Here is a 21,313-nt window from a genome sequence, read left to right on the forward strand (position 1 = left end):
CATAATGTTATTATGCAGATCCCTTGAGGCCCTCCTCTAAGTACTCCTAATCCCTCTCTCTCTGTCCATCACCGTTGCTCCATTCTTTTTCATCCTTGCCATCCTATTTCTGTACCCTCCCCCATCACACCATCCTCCCTCCTCCCTCTCTTCCTCCTCCTTCTGTAGAGATTTACAATCATGGAGCAGCTCAGTGCACAGTGCCAGGTATCCTACTGCAACACCACTTGTCATTTCTAGAGCAGTGTACATATGTTTGTGTTACATGAAGAAAAGCTGTCTTGGCCATCACACACACACCCATCATGTGGCGAGAGCTGCTTGGATGAACCAATCCAAGCACCAATGCTTACGCTCTCCTGCCATAGATAGGTCAGACTGTAGAGCACTGCTGACATCAAACAGCCAATCTCATCAGGTCACAAACACCCAAACACAGGACAGTTGATATCTGTGTTGAAGCATGACGCACAAATCCTCACTGGGTGTACAAATGGTGACAGACTTGCCTGGTGGACCAGGCTATTCTTACAAATTGTGGCCAGCGATGGTGGCATTTATATGTACAGTCTGAGCCGCAAAGTGTTGACAGCAAATCATGTGTTTTGCTGCTTTGGTTTTCTTATGATTAACTGTGTTTGTTACTCACAGAATTAGAACATTATAATGTGGGTGGTTCAGCCAATAATTCAGATTTGAAAATCAAGTTATTTTGATATTGTGATATCTTTAAGACCTCCGCATGATTTGCAAAATGACATGTTGCAATGTAAAATGTTGGGAAATAATAGTCACCAGTATGGTCCTTTTATGCTTCGTTAAAAAATTGTTTCAGGAAAAAAAGGAAAAACATTCACACACCTAAATTTACACAAAAACATGTTAAGTATGACATTTCAAAGCATTAACAGTTCATTTTAGAGCACAAATTATGTTGCAGCAATCAAAAATAAATAAATAAATAAATAAAAATAAAACAATGTCCACACTTTCTTTTGACCTCAACAATGAACCACAACCTTTCTCTAAGCATAGTTTTTAGGATGTTTAATTGAGTTTTATGTGCTTTGCTAATTTATAATGCATTTTTCCATACATAATTATTATGACAATGGTATAGTACAGGGATCCAAATCCAAATCAGGCAAATCTGCTTTGTTATTTTTGAGAATCTTAAAATTTCTACTAGAAATGTAATGATGTTATTTCTTTTACCCATATTTCATATGTTGGAGCAGATGCCCTCTTCCACAGAAGAAATATTTTAGTTAATTTTTGCAATTAGCATAAACAATCTTACAGCTTGTGTCTCATACTAATGAAGGCCACTTGTTCCACCTAAGATGGCTAGAAGTGGGTTCTTCCCAATTGCTTTACAAAAGCATGCAGAAATACTTACCCAGTATTTGACTCATTAAAACAGATTTACTTCACAAGAAGCGTTAATGACAGATTTAGTGGTGGACGGTATGTCTCACCACTCTCTGCGAGTCTTCTTGTCCTGTTGCAACAGCCAGTCAGTCATGTCCTTGGCTGTCAGATCAGACAGGAGCTGGTTGTGCTGCTGAAGCCTCAGCATGTCCATCATCATTTTTTTCTTCAAGAAAACAGAAGAGATCAGTGGTCTTTATACATAGGCAAGACAGAATTCACCAGGTGTTTTATTTTGTTGTGAGCCTCAGACAAAAAGTGGTACTTGCCTGTGGAAAAAAAAATTCTCCAGCAGATCTGAACTGTCACTGTACAGTGGGCGTAGAACAATTCCTTTAAAGTTCCTTAAAATTGCCTGTCAAATGTTTTATCTAAAGCATACAAACAATTTCTTGCATACCACAATGGGCCTATAGATGGCCATGCCTTCTATCCAGGCCATGGATATAGTTTTACTGTTAACAAATCAAAATTACAGCAGCGACTAAACTGTCAAACCTCCAACCAAATGACCACAACTACTACAGGTGACGTTTGCTGTGTATTTTCATGAATACAGAATGGACATGCCATTTCGTCACTGGCAGTAGAACTATCTTAATGACACACAGATCCTTTTTGGTTGAGCCTCTCAGGCAGAGGAACAGAAAAAATCATCTAGGCGTCTTGAGCAAGAGAGATCAAGTAGTAATGACAGAGCAAAATCTTTTTACAAGGCTGCAATTAAATTGATGTTTAAACTGGTGTTTTGACTTGGTTAGTAGATTGCCAGGTAAATAGCACCTTTTTAACTGTGGCACAACACTTTGCTCAGCATGCCATAATAAAGGCCAAGTACACATAAGCAAGATTTTAAAGGTATGGATATTATATTGCTTATAACAGGGATGGGACTGGAAAACAGGACAAAATCAGATAGATAGATAGATAGATAGATACTTTATTCATCCTGCAGGAAATTTGCAATGATTATCATTATGCAAAATCAATATGAGCAATTACATCTTTCCAACACATTATCATTAAAGTGAGTAGATGCATGTTTTTCTGTTTTTCTTTATTTTATTTTACAACTTTAAAATCCAGGATTCTTCAAAATCCTTCATTTCCTCATTCTTTTTGTTCAGCTAAACATTGCAAGCAAAGCCAGGCCTCAGAGTCAAGACAGTGTGTAATCTCTATTTCACTTGCATCAGTCAAACCAAACAAATCACAAATGAGTGTGCAGTTGTGGAACATTGCTGTATAAGTTAAAACACTGTGAACATGTGTCACTCATCTTAGAAGATGAGTAGTAGAATGCAGAAAAGGGCTGACAGGGGAGGAGGCAATGTTTATACATTTCTGACAAATTTCCATGTGTCAGTGACAAACCACACTCATATTTTTGTACCTCTTATACAGGCCCACAGTTTCACTGTGGGGTTCTCTCCACTAGTAATAACATCTCTAACAAAGATGCTGTTGTACTCTGCATAGTTTTAAACTGGATTTTCAAAGATCATCATCATTATTGTGTTCTTATATTTTCAAAGTGACAGATTAGTCCACAAGTACATGACTGAGCAAGGTGACATATTCGTTACTGATTGGCCCATAGGGGATTGAATCACATGTGTGGGAGAACTTGTTTACTGTTGCCTTATTTCACACTGCCATCCAACCCAGTTCAATGACAGCCAGCAGTGCCCTTTTTTTTTTTTTTTTTGTGTGTGTGTGTGTATCTATTGATTTGCGTTCTTGGCAGGAATATATTTCTGTTGTGTCAGATATGCTCAACGGAAGATATTTTTATGTGTGAAGGTCAGGAGGAGAGGGGGAGCCAGGCAGACTGTGGTGTCAATATGTCCAGCTCTGTGGAACGTCGCTTAGCAGGAGGAGAGAGAGAGAGAGAGAGAGAGAGAGAGAGTACACAATTTCATGAACATATTACAGTGTATATACACACATTCCTATTCCACAAGTAACAATCCATTATTATGATCACTGTTTATCAAAGACATGTATAATGATTCATCAAATACACTGCATAAAACATCTCCTTGTGCCCATATTTCAACAAATTCAAACAGGTTCAGGGTCAACCAACCCTTATCCATTTTATTTCTCCTTGTAAGCCAAATATGCGTAAAATGAAAGAGAGAGAGAGAGAGAGAGAGAGACCACCAAGGGATCAGCAAGGAGGCAATGGCAAATGCTCATACATAGTACACGTGCAACAATATATTTATTGTGCACAGAAGGCATCTCTGAGAGAGGGATGTTTTTCGTGCTTTTCCAATAGGATCTGGCAATTTAATTTATCAACTAGCCCGCTGGAGAGGACACCCAGTCTGTTTATTACAATTAGCCTGGCTCTGTCCCAGGGAGCTATGGTATGTGTTCACAGGACCAGTCATTTCCACACATCCAATTCATTGTCTATGTATGCAGCTCTGTTATGCATTCTAGTAGCATTGTGTCTCGAGAGACAGTGTTTCATGTTGGCGTCTCTTCATTTGCATAAAGTTGAGGTCTAGGCTACTTTATGCAAATTACAGGCATCCGGCGGGACTTGCCACCTCTGGAAAACTCTCGTTAAACTTTTAAACTAACCATCGTCAATCTGAAATGAACACAGAGTCAGCAACTGCAGTGTTTTCAAATGTTTTCAGAGACGCATTTCAGAGAACTGTTTTCGTAATACCAAATAAAGTTTTGAAAAGAGCCATCGTGTTGGTCCGGCTTGAAATCCGGGAGAGGATTGCCCACTAGTGAAGCGTTCATCCAATCAGGTGCAGCCAGGAAGTGTTTTTGTGGTTATAGGAGAGAACAACTGTCAATCATCAGGAGTAGCTCGCCCATCATCCAAATATTCGATGCAGCGTGGCACCTAGTGTCAAACACACTCCTATGGACACATACCATTAGTTTCCATGACTAGCCAGTTGTTAGCATAGGCAGGGACGGTTTTTGCTATGGGCAATGTGGGCAACTGCCCAGGGCGCAATGTACCTGGGGGCGCACGAGCGCCCTCCAAAAAAAAAAAAAAGAAAAGAAAAGAAAAGAAAAGTGCGTCCTAAAAAAAAAAAAAAAAAATCGGCAGTTTTCTGATTTTAAGACAACCCCTCTTTTTCAAGACCATTTTTTGGAAAAATAGGCTAGGGCCTACTTTTTATATGGACAAAATCTTGTTTGAATAAAAAAGCCACCGGCCTGCATCAGGCGGGCCGGCGGCGGCACCGGCTGTTATTAACACTTAAATATTCCATTCCAGATGGCAACTCACTAACAACGGTGTCTAACAAGGTCTCTGAGACAGATAGAGTGAAATCTGAACAGGCCTGAGGGACATCAGATCTCAGCTGCTGCTTCAGTTCTTTTCTGGGCAAACAGGAAGTGAGCTCCAAACTGGACATTACATAGAACTGGAAGTTATGTGGAACAGCAAGTGATGCAAAGTTGCCAAAATAAAGTGTTGGCAGGGGCTCCACAACAACTTAAACATATCCCAGCAGTACACATTCTCTTATAAAACAGAAACCTGTTTCCTGTATTTGGTTATGATTACATTCTCACTAGTAAAGAACAGAATGAACTGAACTAAAGGAGAGAATCTCCAGAATTTGAATGAACTGCTCCAATTACGCTGTGTTTGATGGTCCATTGTCTTAAAAGTTCTTTGTGGAATCAGAAATGGTTATCCTGTAGCACCACAATAAAGAATTATATTTTAGCTCCAATTGACACCTTTTTCTCTCCTTGTTGTTCTCCTCTCTTCTTTGAAGAAACCATTGCTGGTTCCTCAAAAACCTTTTTTCCTAGGGATCCTTGAGGCACTTATGAGCCATTTGGAGAAATGGTTCTTTAAAGAACTGTGGTCTGAGAGGTTTTTGTGGAACCAGAAAAGGTTCTGTTATGGCATTGCATTTTCAGTTCCACTTTATTTTGTGTGTTTTGGCTGAATAGCAGTTCAAAAGGGCTCCAGCTGTAAGACAAGTAAGACTTCTTCCAGCATCTCTAATTCTTCCTCTGTCCTCTCCCTCACCTCTCAGCTGGCTCAGAACCAAAGCACTGAGGTCTGCCCTTGGGCACAGACTCAGAAAGCTGAGAAGAGAGCAAAAGCACATTTGGGGGGAGTGTGAAGGGAAAAGTATGTTATTAGGGTGAACCAATAATGGCTTTTAAAAAAAAATCATTGTTCTTTACCTCTTTAGCTCCTTTAGAGCTGATCAATACTTCACTGATTGTCAACAGTATGCTCTGAATCTGAATTGATTGTAAAATTACATTTTGATCAGACAGGATTGAATACTGACATGAAATATTATGGGCAGGTAGGGGCAGTTTCAGTCCAAACAGCATCCATATCATTGTTTTATCATATTGTTGTTGTAGTTTTTATTTAATTATTTTATTAATTATCTGACCCTGTTTTGTTTTGTTTTAACATGTAAAGCACATTTTAGCTTTGTTTGAGAGGTGCTATACATTCATTAATTTATTCATTTTCCAAAAACTTATACTCGTAAGAGTTGCAGGGGGTGCTGCAGCCTATCCCAGCACTCATTGGGTGGAAGGCAGGGGAAACACCCTGGAGAGGTCTCCGGTCCATCGCAGAAGTGCTATACAAAATACATTTATTGTATTATCATTATTATACTGGATATCTGCTGTTATTTAAAACCCTTACCTGTAGAGCCTTTTTATCTTTCCTGACTTCACATTTACACTCCAAAGTGTAGATACATTCACACATAAGTGAGGTGTACAGTATCTGTACACACACACACACACACACACACACACACACATACTAAATTACTGTGTTACCTGTCCAGCCTCTCTAACAGGTCTGGTGTTGGTGTGTGTGTGTGTGTGTGTGTGTGTGTGTGTGTGTGTGTGTGTGTGTGTGTGTTAACAGATAATGATTGGAGAGGCCATCCTGTTCTGCTGTCTGTCCCGGAGGAAGAGTGGTGCCGGAGCCGAGGCCAACATCAACGCTGCCGGCTGCAACTTCAACTCATTCATACGCAGAGCAGTCCGCTTTGTTGGTACGCTGCTCTTTGTCCCCATACACTGAACTTATGGCGACTGTTCTTATTTTTTCTTGTGGAAAGCTGATATTCCAGCTTTCCGTGATATGCCATTTAAAAAATGGGGAATGTGAAATCCTGAGTGCTCCCACATGAAAATACTTTATGCAATGCAAAATGTGGGTAAATTGTAGTAAACATGTCCTTTAAATAGGCCTCAGAAGTCAGATGTAATATTGACTTGTTGGCTTTTAAAATTTGGATTAACTTTTAACATTTCACTCTTAAACGGGACTGGAACCACTGAGCTCTGCTGCCACACTTCAACCAAAACCATTATTTTGATAACAAAAAAATAACACTGCAGTGCACATTCCATGACAAATTTATGACTAGAATCATTCAAGCTGGCTGCTGAGCCATGAAAAAATACCTGTGGGTCATTCCACGTCATTTCACTAAATTTTCAGGACATCCCACGCACTTGGGTCTCAAAAAATTCTGATATATTCACCAGTTGTTCCTTATTTCTCCAATAGGCACACTGTAAATTTTTAGTTTGCTTGGATGGATACTTTTTGAGATACGGCCAATTTAGTGAGGGGAGTATGTGTCGATTTTGGTGCGATTTTGGCGCGTCCTTATTTTTCCTCCATTTTCAGGTGTCAATATCTCAAGAACTATACCACATAGGAAACTGAAATTTGGTATGATAATACACCTCCACCTACTCTCTCAGAATATACAAAACATCTGTCATACATCATAACTGGTAGGCATGCCAGCCCCTCAAAAATGAAAAAAAAAAAAAACTACGCGGGTTTTGTGGTCGACCATGTTTGGGCCTTCAGATAACAACTTTATATATGCTCCAGCTTCTTGATTTTTTCAGAGCTTTGAGATACATACATGGACTGTTCAAAGCATTAATGATTAGTCAGATATATGCATCAGTTTCTGGATGGCAACCTCTCCAAATCCCCCCCAGAAATTATTTTATTATTTGTTCATTATTAACCTAAAATATAATGACCATTGCATCAGAAATGCATTTATTTGTCACAACATCAACATTTTCATTAACTTTTTACCAAATCTCTTAAGCTGCATATTCATACAGTTCAGGTTTTTGCTTCCAAATGGCTATTTCCACAGTAAAGTACCCATTCTGAATTTCACTACATATGCATAAAATTGACTACTTTACAAATTGAAACCATTTTGGTGTGATTATCTTTAAAATTGAAAAAATCGTAAAATGTCACACAGAATGGGCACTTTACTGTCAATCAATCAATCTTTACAAGTTACGTTCTAAAAATAACCCGCAATAGGCGAAATCCGCAAAGTAGTCAGCTTTATTTTTTACAATTATTATAGATTTTTTAAGGCTGTAAAACCCCTCATTACACACTTTATACACTTTTCTCAGACAGGCATTAACATTTTCTCACTTTTCTCTCGTGTTTAAACACTCTCAAAGTTCAAACCTTCGTAGAAAAATAAGTCCAGTAAAAAAAAAAAAAAAAAAAAAAAAGCATGCAAAATTGCTCTAAAAAAAATCTGTGAAACTGCAAGGCTGCGAAAGGTGAACCGCGTTATAGCGAGGGACCACTGTTGTGTCAAATCACAACAAAGTTATCTCATGATGCTTTACAGGCAGAGCAGTTAAAGACCACACTCTACAAATTAGAGAACCCCCTCCCAAAAAAAATCAAAGAAACCCCTTAGATTCCCTCCTGAGCATGCTCTTGGCGACAGTGGCAAGGTGAAACTCCCCTTTAACAGGAAGAACCCTCAGGTAGAACCAGACTCAGGGTGGACGGTCATCTACCTCTACCGGTTGGGTGGGGAGGGGAGAGAGAGAGACAAAGAGACAGAGACAGGGAGATAAGGACAAACTGGGACAAATGACAACAACAGAACAGCAGAGCATCCTGGGGCTTTACTGTACTTTACTGTGCAGTATAGTGCCCATTCGGTGCCTATTCTTCATTTTACAAACTTTACAAATTGAGGCCATTTTGGTGTGATTATTTTCAAAATTGAAAAAATGAAGAATAGGCACAGAATGGGCACTTTACTGCACAGTAAAGGGCCCATTCTGTGTGACATTTTACAATTTTTCAATGTATATTCTGAGAGAGTTGGTAGAGGTGTATTACCAAATTTCAGTTTCCTATGTGGTGTAGTTCTTGAGATGTTGACACCTGAAAATGGAGGAAAAATCAGGACGCGTGAAATTCGCACCAAAATCGACACATACCCCCCTCACTAAATTGGCCGTATCTCAAAAAGTATCCATCTGAGCAAACTAAAATTTTACAGTGTGCCTATTGGATAAATAAGGAACAACTGGTGAATTTTTCAGAATTTTTTGAGAACCAAGTGTGTGTGGGATGTCCTGAAAATTTGGTGAAATGACAGGGAATGACCCATATGTCATCATTCAAACTGCATCAAAGTGGGCACAGTGACTTCATCAGATCAGTTTTTTCATATAAGACTATAGTACATACAGTATTTTCCAATCTGTGTTAAGTGCAGCGTGAATGCCTCTGTCTGTGTCTGGAAGTCCAACTTGTTTCCTTGTTTCCTTGTCTTCCTCTGTGTGTAGGAGTTCATGCATTTGGTCTTTGTGCCACGGCCCTAATCACCGACGTTCTCCAGCTGATGACGGGCTACCCAACACCCTACTTCCTCACTGTATGCAAACCCAACTACACCACTCTGAACGTCAGCTGTGAACAGAACCCCTACGTCATGGAGGACATCTGCTCGGGCGGCGACCCCACCGCCATCAACCAGGGCAGGTGGGGGAGTTTGATGCTTCTTACTGCTATATTTGAAATTCTGAAGACTTTGTATTCCAAACAAGGAATGTATAAAGAAGAGAAGGAAAGTAGAGTGTGAGCCTCATTGATTGAATGGGTAAGAGTTAGGTAAAGGTTTGGTTTAGGTTTAGGGTCAGGTTTAGGTAAAAGGTTGGGTTAGGAATAGGGTTAGAGGGTTAGGGTTAGGTAAAGTATTGGGTTAGGATTAGGGTTAAAGGGTTAGGTGTTCGGAATGATATACTCGATATCTCACACCAACCCTATCTTCAATTTCGTTGGTACTGGCTGCATGCGAGGTGAGTTTTCCAGAGAAAAGACACTGGTCCATATCTGTGACTTATCTGCCTCAACCCTGAAGAGCAACATGCCCCAACCCTAACGTGAAACCATTGGCAACCCCCGATGCTTAGGACTTGGAGGCAGGAGCTGTCAGACTTGGCCCAGCCTTATGGAATCACCTTATCTCTTTAGTCTTTACATATTGCACCAAATCGGGGCCCAAAGTCCTGTCTGACAAGTTACATGTATTGTCAAACATTACTATGGGGCTGTTAGATATGGCTCTTGGTGAGGGCTCTGAGTAGATCCCACCACCTTGCAACCCCTCCCCTGTCCCTCAGTGCTATCACAATGGTCAGTGATGGTTGGTTGTTAGTAATTAGGAAGCAATGAAGAGACATAAGAAGGAGGTGTTCTCCCTCATGCTACCTGTGCCTTGTTCTATTATGGTTATGTTATGTTGGGTGAGGGTTGGGGTGAGGGTGGGGATGGGGTGAGGGTTAGGGTTTGGAATCAATGTTAGGATAAGGGTTAAGGCAGGGGTAGGCAATCATGTGCCATAGTGAACTGAGAGTCTGCAGGTTTTCATTCTAACCAGAAACTGCACCAGGTGATTTCACTGATTAGTCCCTTCTCTCTGCTTGAAAGTGAGGTCAGCAGTGAAATCACCTGGTGTAGTTTTTGGCTGGAATGAAAACCTGCAGACTCTTGGCTCATTCTCATCCCGGGTTAGGATGAGGGTGGGACTAGGGGTCAGTGTGAGGATTGGGGTGAGGTTTAGGGTCAGGGTATGGGTTAGGGAGAGTATTCCTACTCCAATTTCTGAAGTACATGCGATTTGTAAAGGTTATATTTTGCGAGAACCAACAGTTACTTACATCCATTATTTATCTGCTTCGATCTTGCATGCCGAAACTGGTGCTGGGTCAAACTCATGTGGCAACTCCTGAAGCATGAGACTGGAAGGCAAGAGCTGTCAATGTTGGTTTAGTTTTATGGGATCATTGACTATTTACTGGCCTACGTATACTGCAACAGAAGGGGATTAGGGTTAGGGCCCATTTATGCCTTATTTAAAAGGTCAGTGACCAGCCAGGTTTCGAAAGTATGAGTAATTTGTCCATTGATAACTAGCTCATATTCGATGCACCAGATTGATAAACTATGCATATATAAAATGTGGCAAACATTAGTATTGTTTGCCTAGAGGTGGGCTTATGCAGCTGTTGGACAGGCTCCTGATGTTTTGAAACAAGTGCTATGTAGGGCTGCATGATATGGTAAAAAAAAAAAAAAAAAAAAATGTCACAATTATTAATTATGGGTAAATATCAGGAATTTGGACTCAATTTAAAGAAATATAAGAGGAAAGCAAGGTGGGTTTTGTTGCTTTTCCTGTAAAAATGTCGACTGTAGCTCCCTCAAAGCTTATTTCTGACTTGAACTTTTCTGTCCAGCTGCTTGCTTAGCTTAGCTTTGCTTAGCACCAAAGATGGCAACAAATCAAAAAATTAAAGAGCACAAAAACAGGACCTAAAGTGGTGCTAATTACTAGCAGTATCATGTAATTAAGAATACAGTTGCGTCAACATGTTCCAACACCAATTTTTTGCAAACTGAGTTTACTACATCTGTATTGTATGTACACGTATATCAAGTTTATTACTAATTAACACAGTGTGTTCTGTGGTGCATTCCTGTTATCTATTTTCACACGTGTAAGAGTCAAGACAGATCTAAAAAAGCAGTTTTTTTGCAAAGCCTGTGTGTGCATAATGGCAGTAAATTATTACATACATTCTTTTCTGATATAGCTTGTTAAGCTAATGCAGTTTTCATGTCTATTTGTCACTCGATCTATAGTCTGTAAAGCACATCTGTGGTAAATTGGTGCCTCAGAAATGGGAAAATATTCACGGTCTCATTTTTACAAAACAATGTTTTACATTTTAAACCACAAGGACTTTGCTGTTGAAAGTGTTTTAAGTTTGCAAGTAGCCTCATGCTGTGAATATTTTTCCATTCTCTACAAGTGTTGCCTTCATCCAGCGCCTGAAGCCAAATTGGGTTATCATTAATCCAGACAATTTGGTATTTATCATTAATCTAGACATCTTTAAGGCTACCAAATTTATGGACATTATTGACATTTGCATTTAGCTATAGCATTTAGCTGTGAGACCTATCCAGTGTGTTGAATAATGTGGGCAGGATTTCATAGCAGAAGCCTCTGCCACCCCCACCAAAAAAAAAAAAAAAAAAAATCATTCCTTTTCTCTGACAGGGGCAAGTAGTGACATAATTCCCTCCCCCTGTGACTTAGCTATTTATCAGTGCTTTAGCACTAAGTCCTCTTAGACAGCCTTAGCTGGACCCTTTATAGAAAGATATAATGGACCACTAAGTGCAGACCAGTGTGTGTTTAAAAAAAAAAAAAAAAAAAAAAAAATGACTGACTGACACTAGCTTAAGGCATCAACACTGATCCTGGCTGCTCGTAACTCTGCCCATCCCAAGCCTGTCTTTTTCTGATTATATTATAGGCATTCATAGAGATGGGAGATTTTGTTAGTGTTAATGGAGTCATATTTTGACTGTGTTTGACAGTGGATGCCACAGGGATGTAGGATATAGGGCTGTGTATTGGCCAACGCCTCGTATCACAGAACATGGGTCACAATACAATTTGTATCATGATACCTTCCAAAAACTCAACAGAATTGACTGAAAATGGATAAAAAGTGCTTAAAATCCAATTCTCTGCATAACACTTAGTTAGACTAATATACGATACACCAACTCAAAACAATTTAATTCAAAATCCCCATTCCAGTTTATTGAAATCGATTGAAATCGATTTAGCACAATGCTCTGACTTGGCACAGTGCTTTAAAATATAGATGTCATAATACTGTATGAAAATGAAGTCCATAAAATGCACTTACCACTACAAGGGGCTATAAACTCAACACAGTATTGCAAAGAATAATATGGTGACACTGGTGATGATTTTTTTTCTTGCACAACTATAAGATATGAGATAAGACATGAGGCAAGGTTTGACCCATGTATTTGGGACACATTTTTTGGCTGCAGAGTAGGGGGGCTAAATATAACCAAATGCTTCCGGCATAAACACTGCTTTCTGTTCTCCTCTACGGCAGCTTTAGCTTTAGTCTGTGGTCTCGGTTCTAGTGCAGCATGAAAAACTATTTTGCTGCAATGGTTGTGGACCAGGAGTATTATTAACCAAAATTAATAGCAGAAGCAGCAGAGTAAGCTACCTGAGTCTCTTCAGCAAAAAGCACAGCAATCTGAAAATGCAGGATCAAACATTAATATAGAAAGTGTCATCCTAACACTAACCATAACAAAAAAATAAAAAAATATGTGTATTTAGTGCACTAAATATACCATTTTGGTGACATTTAATATAACATGTATGTATCATGTAATGCAGGGGTCCCCAAACTTTTTCCTGTGAGGGCCACATAACTTTTCCCTTCTCTGATGGGGGGCCGGGGTCAGTTTGTAACAGAAAAAGTGTGACGATCGCAGGGGTGCCTAAATGTAAACATTGATTGTTTTCCAGAAAGCCACACATAAACAAATATTAATAACCCTTTCCGGGATCTTCACAGAAAAAAAAAACTCAGGAAATAAATAATAACAGTATTAATGAAATAAATTACACTATTAATGAAATCAATAAAAATCAAATAACCCTCTCTGGATTCTTCACAGAAAAAATAAAGTCAGGAAATAAATAGCACTATTTGTGAAATAAATAACAACCAAATAACCCTCTCTGGGTTCTTCACAGAAAGAATAAAGTCAGAAAATATATAATAACACTATTTATGAAATAAATAATAACCAAATAACCCTCTCTGGGTTCTTCACAGAAAAAAAAGTCCATGGAACATTAACTTTCTGTTGTGCTGTGCACAATCTTAACAGGTAAAAGTTCAGCTTAGTTGTCAGAGCAGAATCTCTTACTTAAATGCAGGGACGGTTTTTGCTATGGGCAGTGTGGGCCAGGGCGCAATCTACTTGGGGGTGCACGAGAAAAAAAAAATCGCCAGTTTTCTAGACTATCGTATTGACCCGCACATGCCATCAGTACCATCAGTCGGCATCAAGCGGGCCGGCCGCGGCACCAGCCGGTACCGCGCCCACCCGGTCTGGTCTGCCGGATCTGACAGGTGAGCGGCTTAATGCCGGCCAGTGCCGGCTCGCCTGATGCCGACTGATGCTGCCCCGGTTGGAGTAGTAACATGAAAAGGCGCAAGCCAATAATTTCGCCTAGAGCGGCAACATAGGCAGAACCGCCACTGCTTAAATGACTCATATGAGCAGTCTCTCAAAGTTCTTGTATTCCTTCCTTATAATCCTTTTGTAGGTTCCAGTAGGCTTGTCATGTACTATGCGTGTATTAGTCTCGATCGCGTGGCCAGACTGAAAAAAAAAATCATAATGCGTCTCTGGTATTGTTCAGGGGGCCGGGCCTAATGTGGAGGTGGGCCGTATCTGGCCTGCGGGCCGTAGTTTGGGGACCACTGATGTAATGTATCATGTATATCATATATGTATATGATGGCATGCTGTGAGGAGGATTAAATGAATGATACATTTTCTAAGCATTATGGAACATGGATGGTTCCTGGGGCTTAAGTTAAAAACTATTGCAGACATGATTGGCGATATATTGTTGTTATGAGTAGTAAATTAATGCTAGGTTGGCTGTTTCAGTGGTTCTTGGTGCTTTGGGAGATCTGTTAAGATGGATGTCTTTTATCACCCAGAGCTAGTATAACCATTAGAAAGCTGGCAACCATACCACCTCTGACAAGAACAGTGTGTTCCAAAACTCCAACTCTGAAAGACAGATACATAAACCCATCAAACAAATACATGAGACAAAGGTGCACAATGCTGACTCAGCAGCATGACCACACAGAAATATAATTGTTGCAAAATAGTTCTGTAAGAATGTGTCATACCAACAACTCTTTTGAAAAAAAATCAGACAACTTTTTCTCTAAGTTCTTGAAAGAATTAGATTTCCTTGCACATAGTGCGTTTCTTTGCAAGCTGGGCACTTAGGTCAGATGAGATCGGTTCTCTGAGTCATCTGCTTTAGCTACTGGAAAGTCTCTCTCCCCTTGTAACTGGCCTACAGCAGACTCATGTTTGGTTAGCGTGTCACTTTGCGAGGACAGAGCTTCCTTGATTTCACTCAAACAAGGGCAGTTTGAGTCAGCTTTGTATCAGCTAGACCTGACTCTATATAGTTGGTTTCCACCAGCACCTTGCATGTTTTGTTCCAGCTTGAACTGCAGGGAGGAGATAGTTAGCATCTCACCTTTAGCCACCATTTACAAAGAGTCCCAGTTGCTCATTTTAATTGAGTTTCCTGATTTATTTTTTGGGGTGTTTGCTCTTCCCTTGCCGAACATATCTTGAAGGCAAGAGGCAGCGTTCTAAACATGAAAGGGTGTGCCTTTCACTAGTATGTTTTCACTGTGTTAGTTAGGGAGCATCTCTCATTACACCCTCTCAGCCCAGCACCTTGCCAGAAGCTACCATTTCTGGTCCCTCAAAGAACTTTTTGATGGGTGTTTGAGGCATTTTGGGGGATTCTTTAAAGAACTGTTAAAGGAAATGGTTCTCAAATGGTTCTTTCATGGTCCTTTGTGGAATCAGAAATGGTTCTCCTGTAGCATCACTATGAGGAACTATTTATGGCTCTGGTTTACAGTTTATTTTCCATTTAAGAGATGATTAATGGCTCTCTCTCTCTCCATGTCCCTTCCATGTCTTCTTGAAGTAACCATTGCATGTTCCAAAAATACATTTTTATGACTCCTTAAGGTACATTTGAACCATTAAATTAAATGTCTGCCTAAAGAACCATGATTTGAATGGTTCTTTAAAAGCGAAAAAAAAAAGGTTCTGTTTTTGTGTGCATGTAACCTCAGGAGGCCTTCTAATGTGATGGACAGTTGTAACGCTATATACACTACATTGGAATCCTCTCCATCTCCATTCAGAAAAATTCATTCATAATTCATTCATAATTCATTACCCAAAAATCATATGATGTGATGTCAGTTAACTGCACAGGCCTTGGACCTAAATTTCTTGGCTTGCTCACTAGAACACAGTTTTCGAGTCATCATTTCATGTACGCTTTGAAGATTTTGCGTAGCTGTCCTTACCTGACCTCAGACTTGAATTTAGGGCAGAAACTACAGTGTCTCAGTTAGTGGGGATGAGATGCTCTTCTCTACTGAAGCCCCTCTGTAATTAAGTCTGATGAAATGAGTGTATTTTTATAGAAAAAAATGTCTGTAGCAGCTCCAGAGAGGATGTGGCACCCCATTGTAAGTATGCTGTAGTATTCTTTGGTCAAAGCTTGTATAGCCTATTGTATTAGCCTGTCTGTGATAATGTTGGGGCCAGGGAGATTAACTCAAAGAGGTTAAATTAATAATATGCACCAGTTATTAATAGTTACCTTCTTATAATATTGATATTATAGTATTTGTTTAAAGAATAACAAGTATAGATTGTTTCAACAAACTACAAAGGGGAAAATAATGGTTATAAAATGGCCCTTTAAAAGAAAGGAGAACAATTTGAAAAAGGTTCCTCATTGAACCAACTGTCTCCACCAAGAACTATTTTGAAAAAGTTTTTTTTTTTTCTTTAAAGGGTTCTTGTTCCCAACAGTTCTTCAAAGATGTTTGCTGTCTTTGGGGAAGCAGAGTTTCAAATTCTCATTCTTCAGAGAACTGCTTTTATGATTCTTTGAGGTGCCTTTGAACCATTTCAAGACATGTTTCTTAATAGAAAATGAACAACATCCTGGAAACCCCCTCCCACCCCCTCTATGAGGAGCTGTGGCTGAGGGGGAGCACCTTCAGCCAGAGGCTCACTCTCCCCAGGTGCAGGATGGAGCAGTTCAGGCGCTCCTTTGTACCCACAGTCATCAGACTGTACAACAGTGCCTGACCACCCCCTTGCTTCACACACACGAACACACACACACACACACACATACATGTACATACGTACTTACAGGGACACAGGCAACCAGCACCTTAGTGCTTTTACCTATTTATTTACTTATGACTATTACTGTACACTGGTCTGCGACCATACTGTTATCATTTATTTATTTATCATGCACAGTGTTACTGTGATTGTGTGTCCGGTCTGTATATGGTGTGTCTTGTATGTATCTGTTACTTTTGCCGCTGTGACAACTTGAATTTCCCCTCTGGGGGATTAATAAAGTCTTATTCTATTCTATTCTATTCTATTCTAGAACCATGGTCTGAAAGGTTCTTTGTGGAACCACAAAAAGTTCTCCTTTGATATCACTTTGAAGAACCTTTCTAGATTCCACTTGGCACCTTTACTTTCTGTGTGTGAATATCCTCTACATTTAAATGAGAAACTGAATGATGAACTTCAGGTTATGAACTTCACACTATGACTTCATATCTGAAATGTAGCAACAATGATTTGGAAATGAAAACTACATATACTTTAAACTGGTCAACCTGAAAATTTCGATCATGATCTTTCTTTACCAAGTTGTTTGTCGGTTATTTCAGTGGTATAAATGGCCCCTTTCATTCAGAAGCATTTCTGCCAGAGCTTCATGTGTGAATAAAAGTTTTATGAACCTCCAGATGTTGTAAACACTAGTTTGGAAAGGAGTGCTCACAGTCATTGAGGGAGATGTTTCCTGTTTGTACACAAGAGTCAGTGTATGAGCACAGGCACACGCACACACACGCACGCACACACACACACACACACACACACACACACACACACAAACACACAAACACACACATACACACACAAATGCACGCATGCCTACTCACACATGTACAGCATGCTCAGGACTAAAGATCACAGCTGGTGTATGAGTGAGTGTACCAGTAGTTGTAATAAGTAGGTCATTTGGATGGATCTCAGTGAAAAAAAAAATGGGCCACAGGTTCTCTTGCAATATGTTGCCTTCAGTAAGGCTGCTGCTGCTAAACTCTGCAGTATTTTAGATCATACTGGAGCATAATGTACTTAGTGGCTGACTCCATGGCTTTGTTTTTACCTGTGTAAAGGTTTCCTGTTGGTTTGGTCAATGGCAGCAGGTAAAGACAGGAATCACATGTAGAAGAGCCTCTTTACAGCTGTGCAACTGCCTTTGCTTAAGCACCTGGAAGTGATTTTTTGTTTCTTGGGATTTATATAGGTGCTAAATTAAAGTAATGTAAAGCTCACATGCTGAAATGAAAGAAAGCTCCCAAGGTTTAATAATATGATGAAGGTTTTGATCACATATTGATCTTCATCATCATAACACTGCACAAGGATACACACTCTAATATAACTGTAGGCGGAGACAACATGACACGTGACTACAGTAGGTGAATCTAATCATCAACATTATTGTCATACAACACAAAAGTTCACCAAATATGAAAACAATACATAGTCACCTTAAATAACTTGGAAGTATGCAGTAATGCACCATGTATTGGGATTTAATGAAATATGGAGAGCACAACTTTCAAGAAAAAAAATATATAAATAGAAAATTTCACCAAGTATATATAGGTGCAAATATGTCAAGAGGCAATAATATGAAGAGTTCAGCCACCCAATAGGCAAGGAAAGGAAAAAGAATGTAGGTCAGGTATGTGCAATATCCCTGTGGATATATGGTGGATATACTTAGACTTTTTTTTTTTTTTTTTTTTTTTTTTTAACATATGCTCAGTTTCTTATTTCTATATATGTGGTTGTAATATTTTGTAGGATTAATGCACATTTATAGACATTATGGAGATACTTTTTTCTTACAAATTTCTGAGGCAACTATTTTTCTATTTCTTATCCTTTATTCTATTAGCTATAATTTAATTTCCCCTCAGGGATCAAAAAAGTATTTCTGATTCTAATTCTGATTGTTAGCCACTAGCCACACAAAGGTATATCACATCTGCAAAACATTAAAGCAAAAAAGCCACTTGATTACTGTCACCCAAAATATCATGATGGTGCCAAGAATACATTAGAGGGCATGTACTGTAACTCTTCCAGAGCTACGATGAGGGGGACCATGTGATGGAAACAGAGATCATATTATTAAACCGTGGTGGCTTTCAACACTTCAGAGGGCAGACTTTTACGTTATTTCAAGTTGTTGCCTTGTCTGTCTGGTAACTGAGTTTCTCGTTTTGGATGTGTTTGCTCCAGCTGTATTATTTGGGTGCTAATATGTGAACCAGAAGCCCGTGAACACCAAAATAGGCTTCTAATTTGCAATGTTCCCTAGTACAACCCAAAACACCCCTAAAAGAGACATTTATCCAAAGTCCACTCAAACGTGAGATCCAGTCCAAGGCCTATCCTGATAAAGTTAGTCCACTTCCAAGATAAATCAAAGATCCTTCACCTGGCTCGAGGAAAGAAAGAACTGACTTTTATGGACAAACGAATCTTCATCTACCCGGACTTCAGTGCTAACTTGCTGAGGAAACGGAACGCCTTTATCACGGTTAAACGGAGGCTCTGGGAAATGGGTCTAGAATATTCCCTGCGTTATCCTTGCACCTTGAGTGTAATAGTGGATGGAGAAAAAAGACTTTTCAGCGATCACGAAGCGGCTGAAGCTGCCTTCATGACATCCATGAATTCTTCCATGAACTCCCCTGGATAACGCAGTAAAGTCTTTTTTTTTTTTTTTTGCCTTCCTCTTCCTTTTCTCTTGCTCTGTTAAGACGTTTCCGCAGCCAATCTATTAAGAACTTAATATGATTACTGACTTTTTTATTCAAGCGTACTTAAAGACTTTACTTGCTATTTTGGCTGCCACTTTTAGTTTATGCATTAAGTTGTTGCGTACTGGGATTGTTTGCCGTAAGCTGTCTATTCACTGCAAAACAGAAGTATAGTGTCGTAAAAAAAAGTCGCACTAACTGTAAGTCTCCCCTGTATTTGAGAGGCAGACCTTGCTCCTCCTCCTGCTGTGTTGTATTGTTTTTGTGTGTGTCTATCTGTTATGCATTGTGATGGAAGTTTTTTGTATCTAATTGTAATGTCTATTTAGTTCTACAACACATCAAATCCTATTTCCCTGTTAACCTTGACCAGCACCAGTATGCATACAGAGCTCACCGTTCCACAGAGGATGCTATTGCCACTGCCCTCCACATAGCACTCACACATCTGGACCAGCGGGGAACATACGTGAGGATGCTTTTCATCGACTACTCCTCTGCATTTAACACCATCGTTCCCAGTAGACTGGTTACCAAACTGCTATGCTTGGGTTTCACTAGCACTCTGTGTATGTGGATTAAAGACTTTCTCACCAAACGCCCACAGACAGTCAGACTTGGCGCTCACCTCTCTCCCACTCTGACCCTCAGCACAGGGGTACCGCAAGGCTGCGTACTAAGTCCCATACTTTATTCACTGTACACATCAGACTGCACTCCCACATGCTCCACAAATGCAATCATTAAATTTGCAGACGACACAACAGTGGTGGGATTGATCTCAGACAACAATGAAACACACTACAGAGAGGAAATGGACAGGCTGACGGAATGGTGCATGAACAATAACCTCACATTAAACATCAAAAAGACCAACGAAATCATCTTTGACTTCCGCAAACACCACGAGGACCACGCCTCCCTAACCATCAAGGGAAAAGAAGTCACCAGCTTCAAGTTTCTGGGGACCCACATCAGCGAGGACCTCACGTGGTCACTGAACTCCTCCACTCTGGTAAAAAAAAAAAGCTCAGCAGCGGCTCTACTTCCTGCGGACACTGAAGAACAACTTGTCTGCTGAGCTGCTTATAGCCTTTTATCTTTGCTCCATCCAGAGTGTCCTGACATACTGCCTAACATCCTGGTATGTGAACTGTACAGATGCAGACCGAAAAAGTCTGCAAAGGGTCATAAGAACTTCTGAGAAGATCATCGGACTCAGTCTGCCCTCACTGGAAGACCTCTTCAGAACACGCTGCCTCCGTTCCACTACCAACATCCTCAAAGATGCAAGTCACCCCAGTCATCACCTGTTCTCTCTGCTACCCTCTGGGAGGCGCTACAGGGCACTCAGAGCCCGCACATCCAGACTCAAGAACAGTTTCTTCTACAGAGCCATAACAGAACTGAATAACTCTAGCACTAGTATAGATTTTTTTATGGCTAAATGCTCTTTTTAATGTTCTTTTATTTGTGGATGATTGTGCATACAGTATGCACAATGCACAATGGTGATGTGTGCACTTGTTTGTTGTTGCTGTTCAGGCATGGCACAGCGGAATTTCGTTGCACTTCGTGTAATGACAATAAAGTGTATTCTATTCTATTCTATTCTATTTACCTTTTAATTCTGAGTCCTACAAATTACTTCGTTTGACATTTTCAGCCCTCCTATGTTTGATCAGTGGAGTTACTTTAACTTTAAATATCAATATGGACGGTGATAAGTGTCTGAAAATAATTCACCTAAAAATAAGAAGTCTTTTACCTAAAATTGATTTGCTTCGAGCATGGGTTCAACAGTATAAACCTACTGTTGTTACTTTATCCGAAACCTGGTGTACTAACAAAATATCTAATAAGGAAATTGAACTTGCTGACTATGTTTTATATAGGGCTGATAGAGGCTCAAGGGGAGGTGGTGTATCTAGATTCAAGATTCAAGATTCAA

General features: G+C 39.8%; 1 protein-coding gene across 1 annotated transcript in view; it reads left to right on the forward strand.

Moving 5' to 3' along the window:
- plppr4b (phospholipid phosphatase related 4b) overlaps positions 1-21,313 on the forward strand; it is a 78,233-nt gene that overhangs the window by 38,323 nt on the left and 18,597 nt on the right. Inside the window, exons 3-4 of the mRNA XM_030079753.1 lie at positions 6,335-6,464; positions 9,064-9,259. Coding sequence (XP_029935613.1) covers positions 6,335-6,464; positions 9,064-9,259 — 326 coding nt within the window. The remainder of the gene's footprint in view (positions 1-6,334; positions 6,465-9,063; positions 9,260-21,313) is intronic.

Source organism: Myripristis murdjan, chromosome 20, assembly GCF_902150065.1.
Source record: "Myripristis murdjan chromosome 20, fMyrMur1.1, whole genome shotgun sequence".
Classification (NCBI taxonomy): domain Eukaryota; kingdom Metazoa; phylum Chordata; class Actinopteri; order Holocentriformes; family Holocentridae; genus Myripristis; species Myripristis murdjan.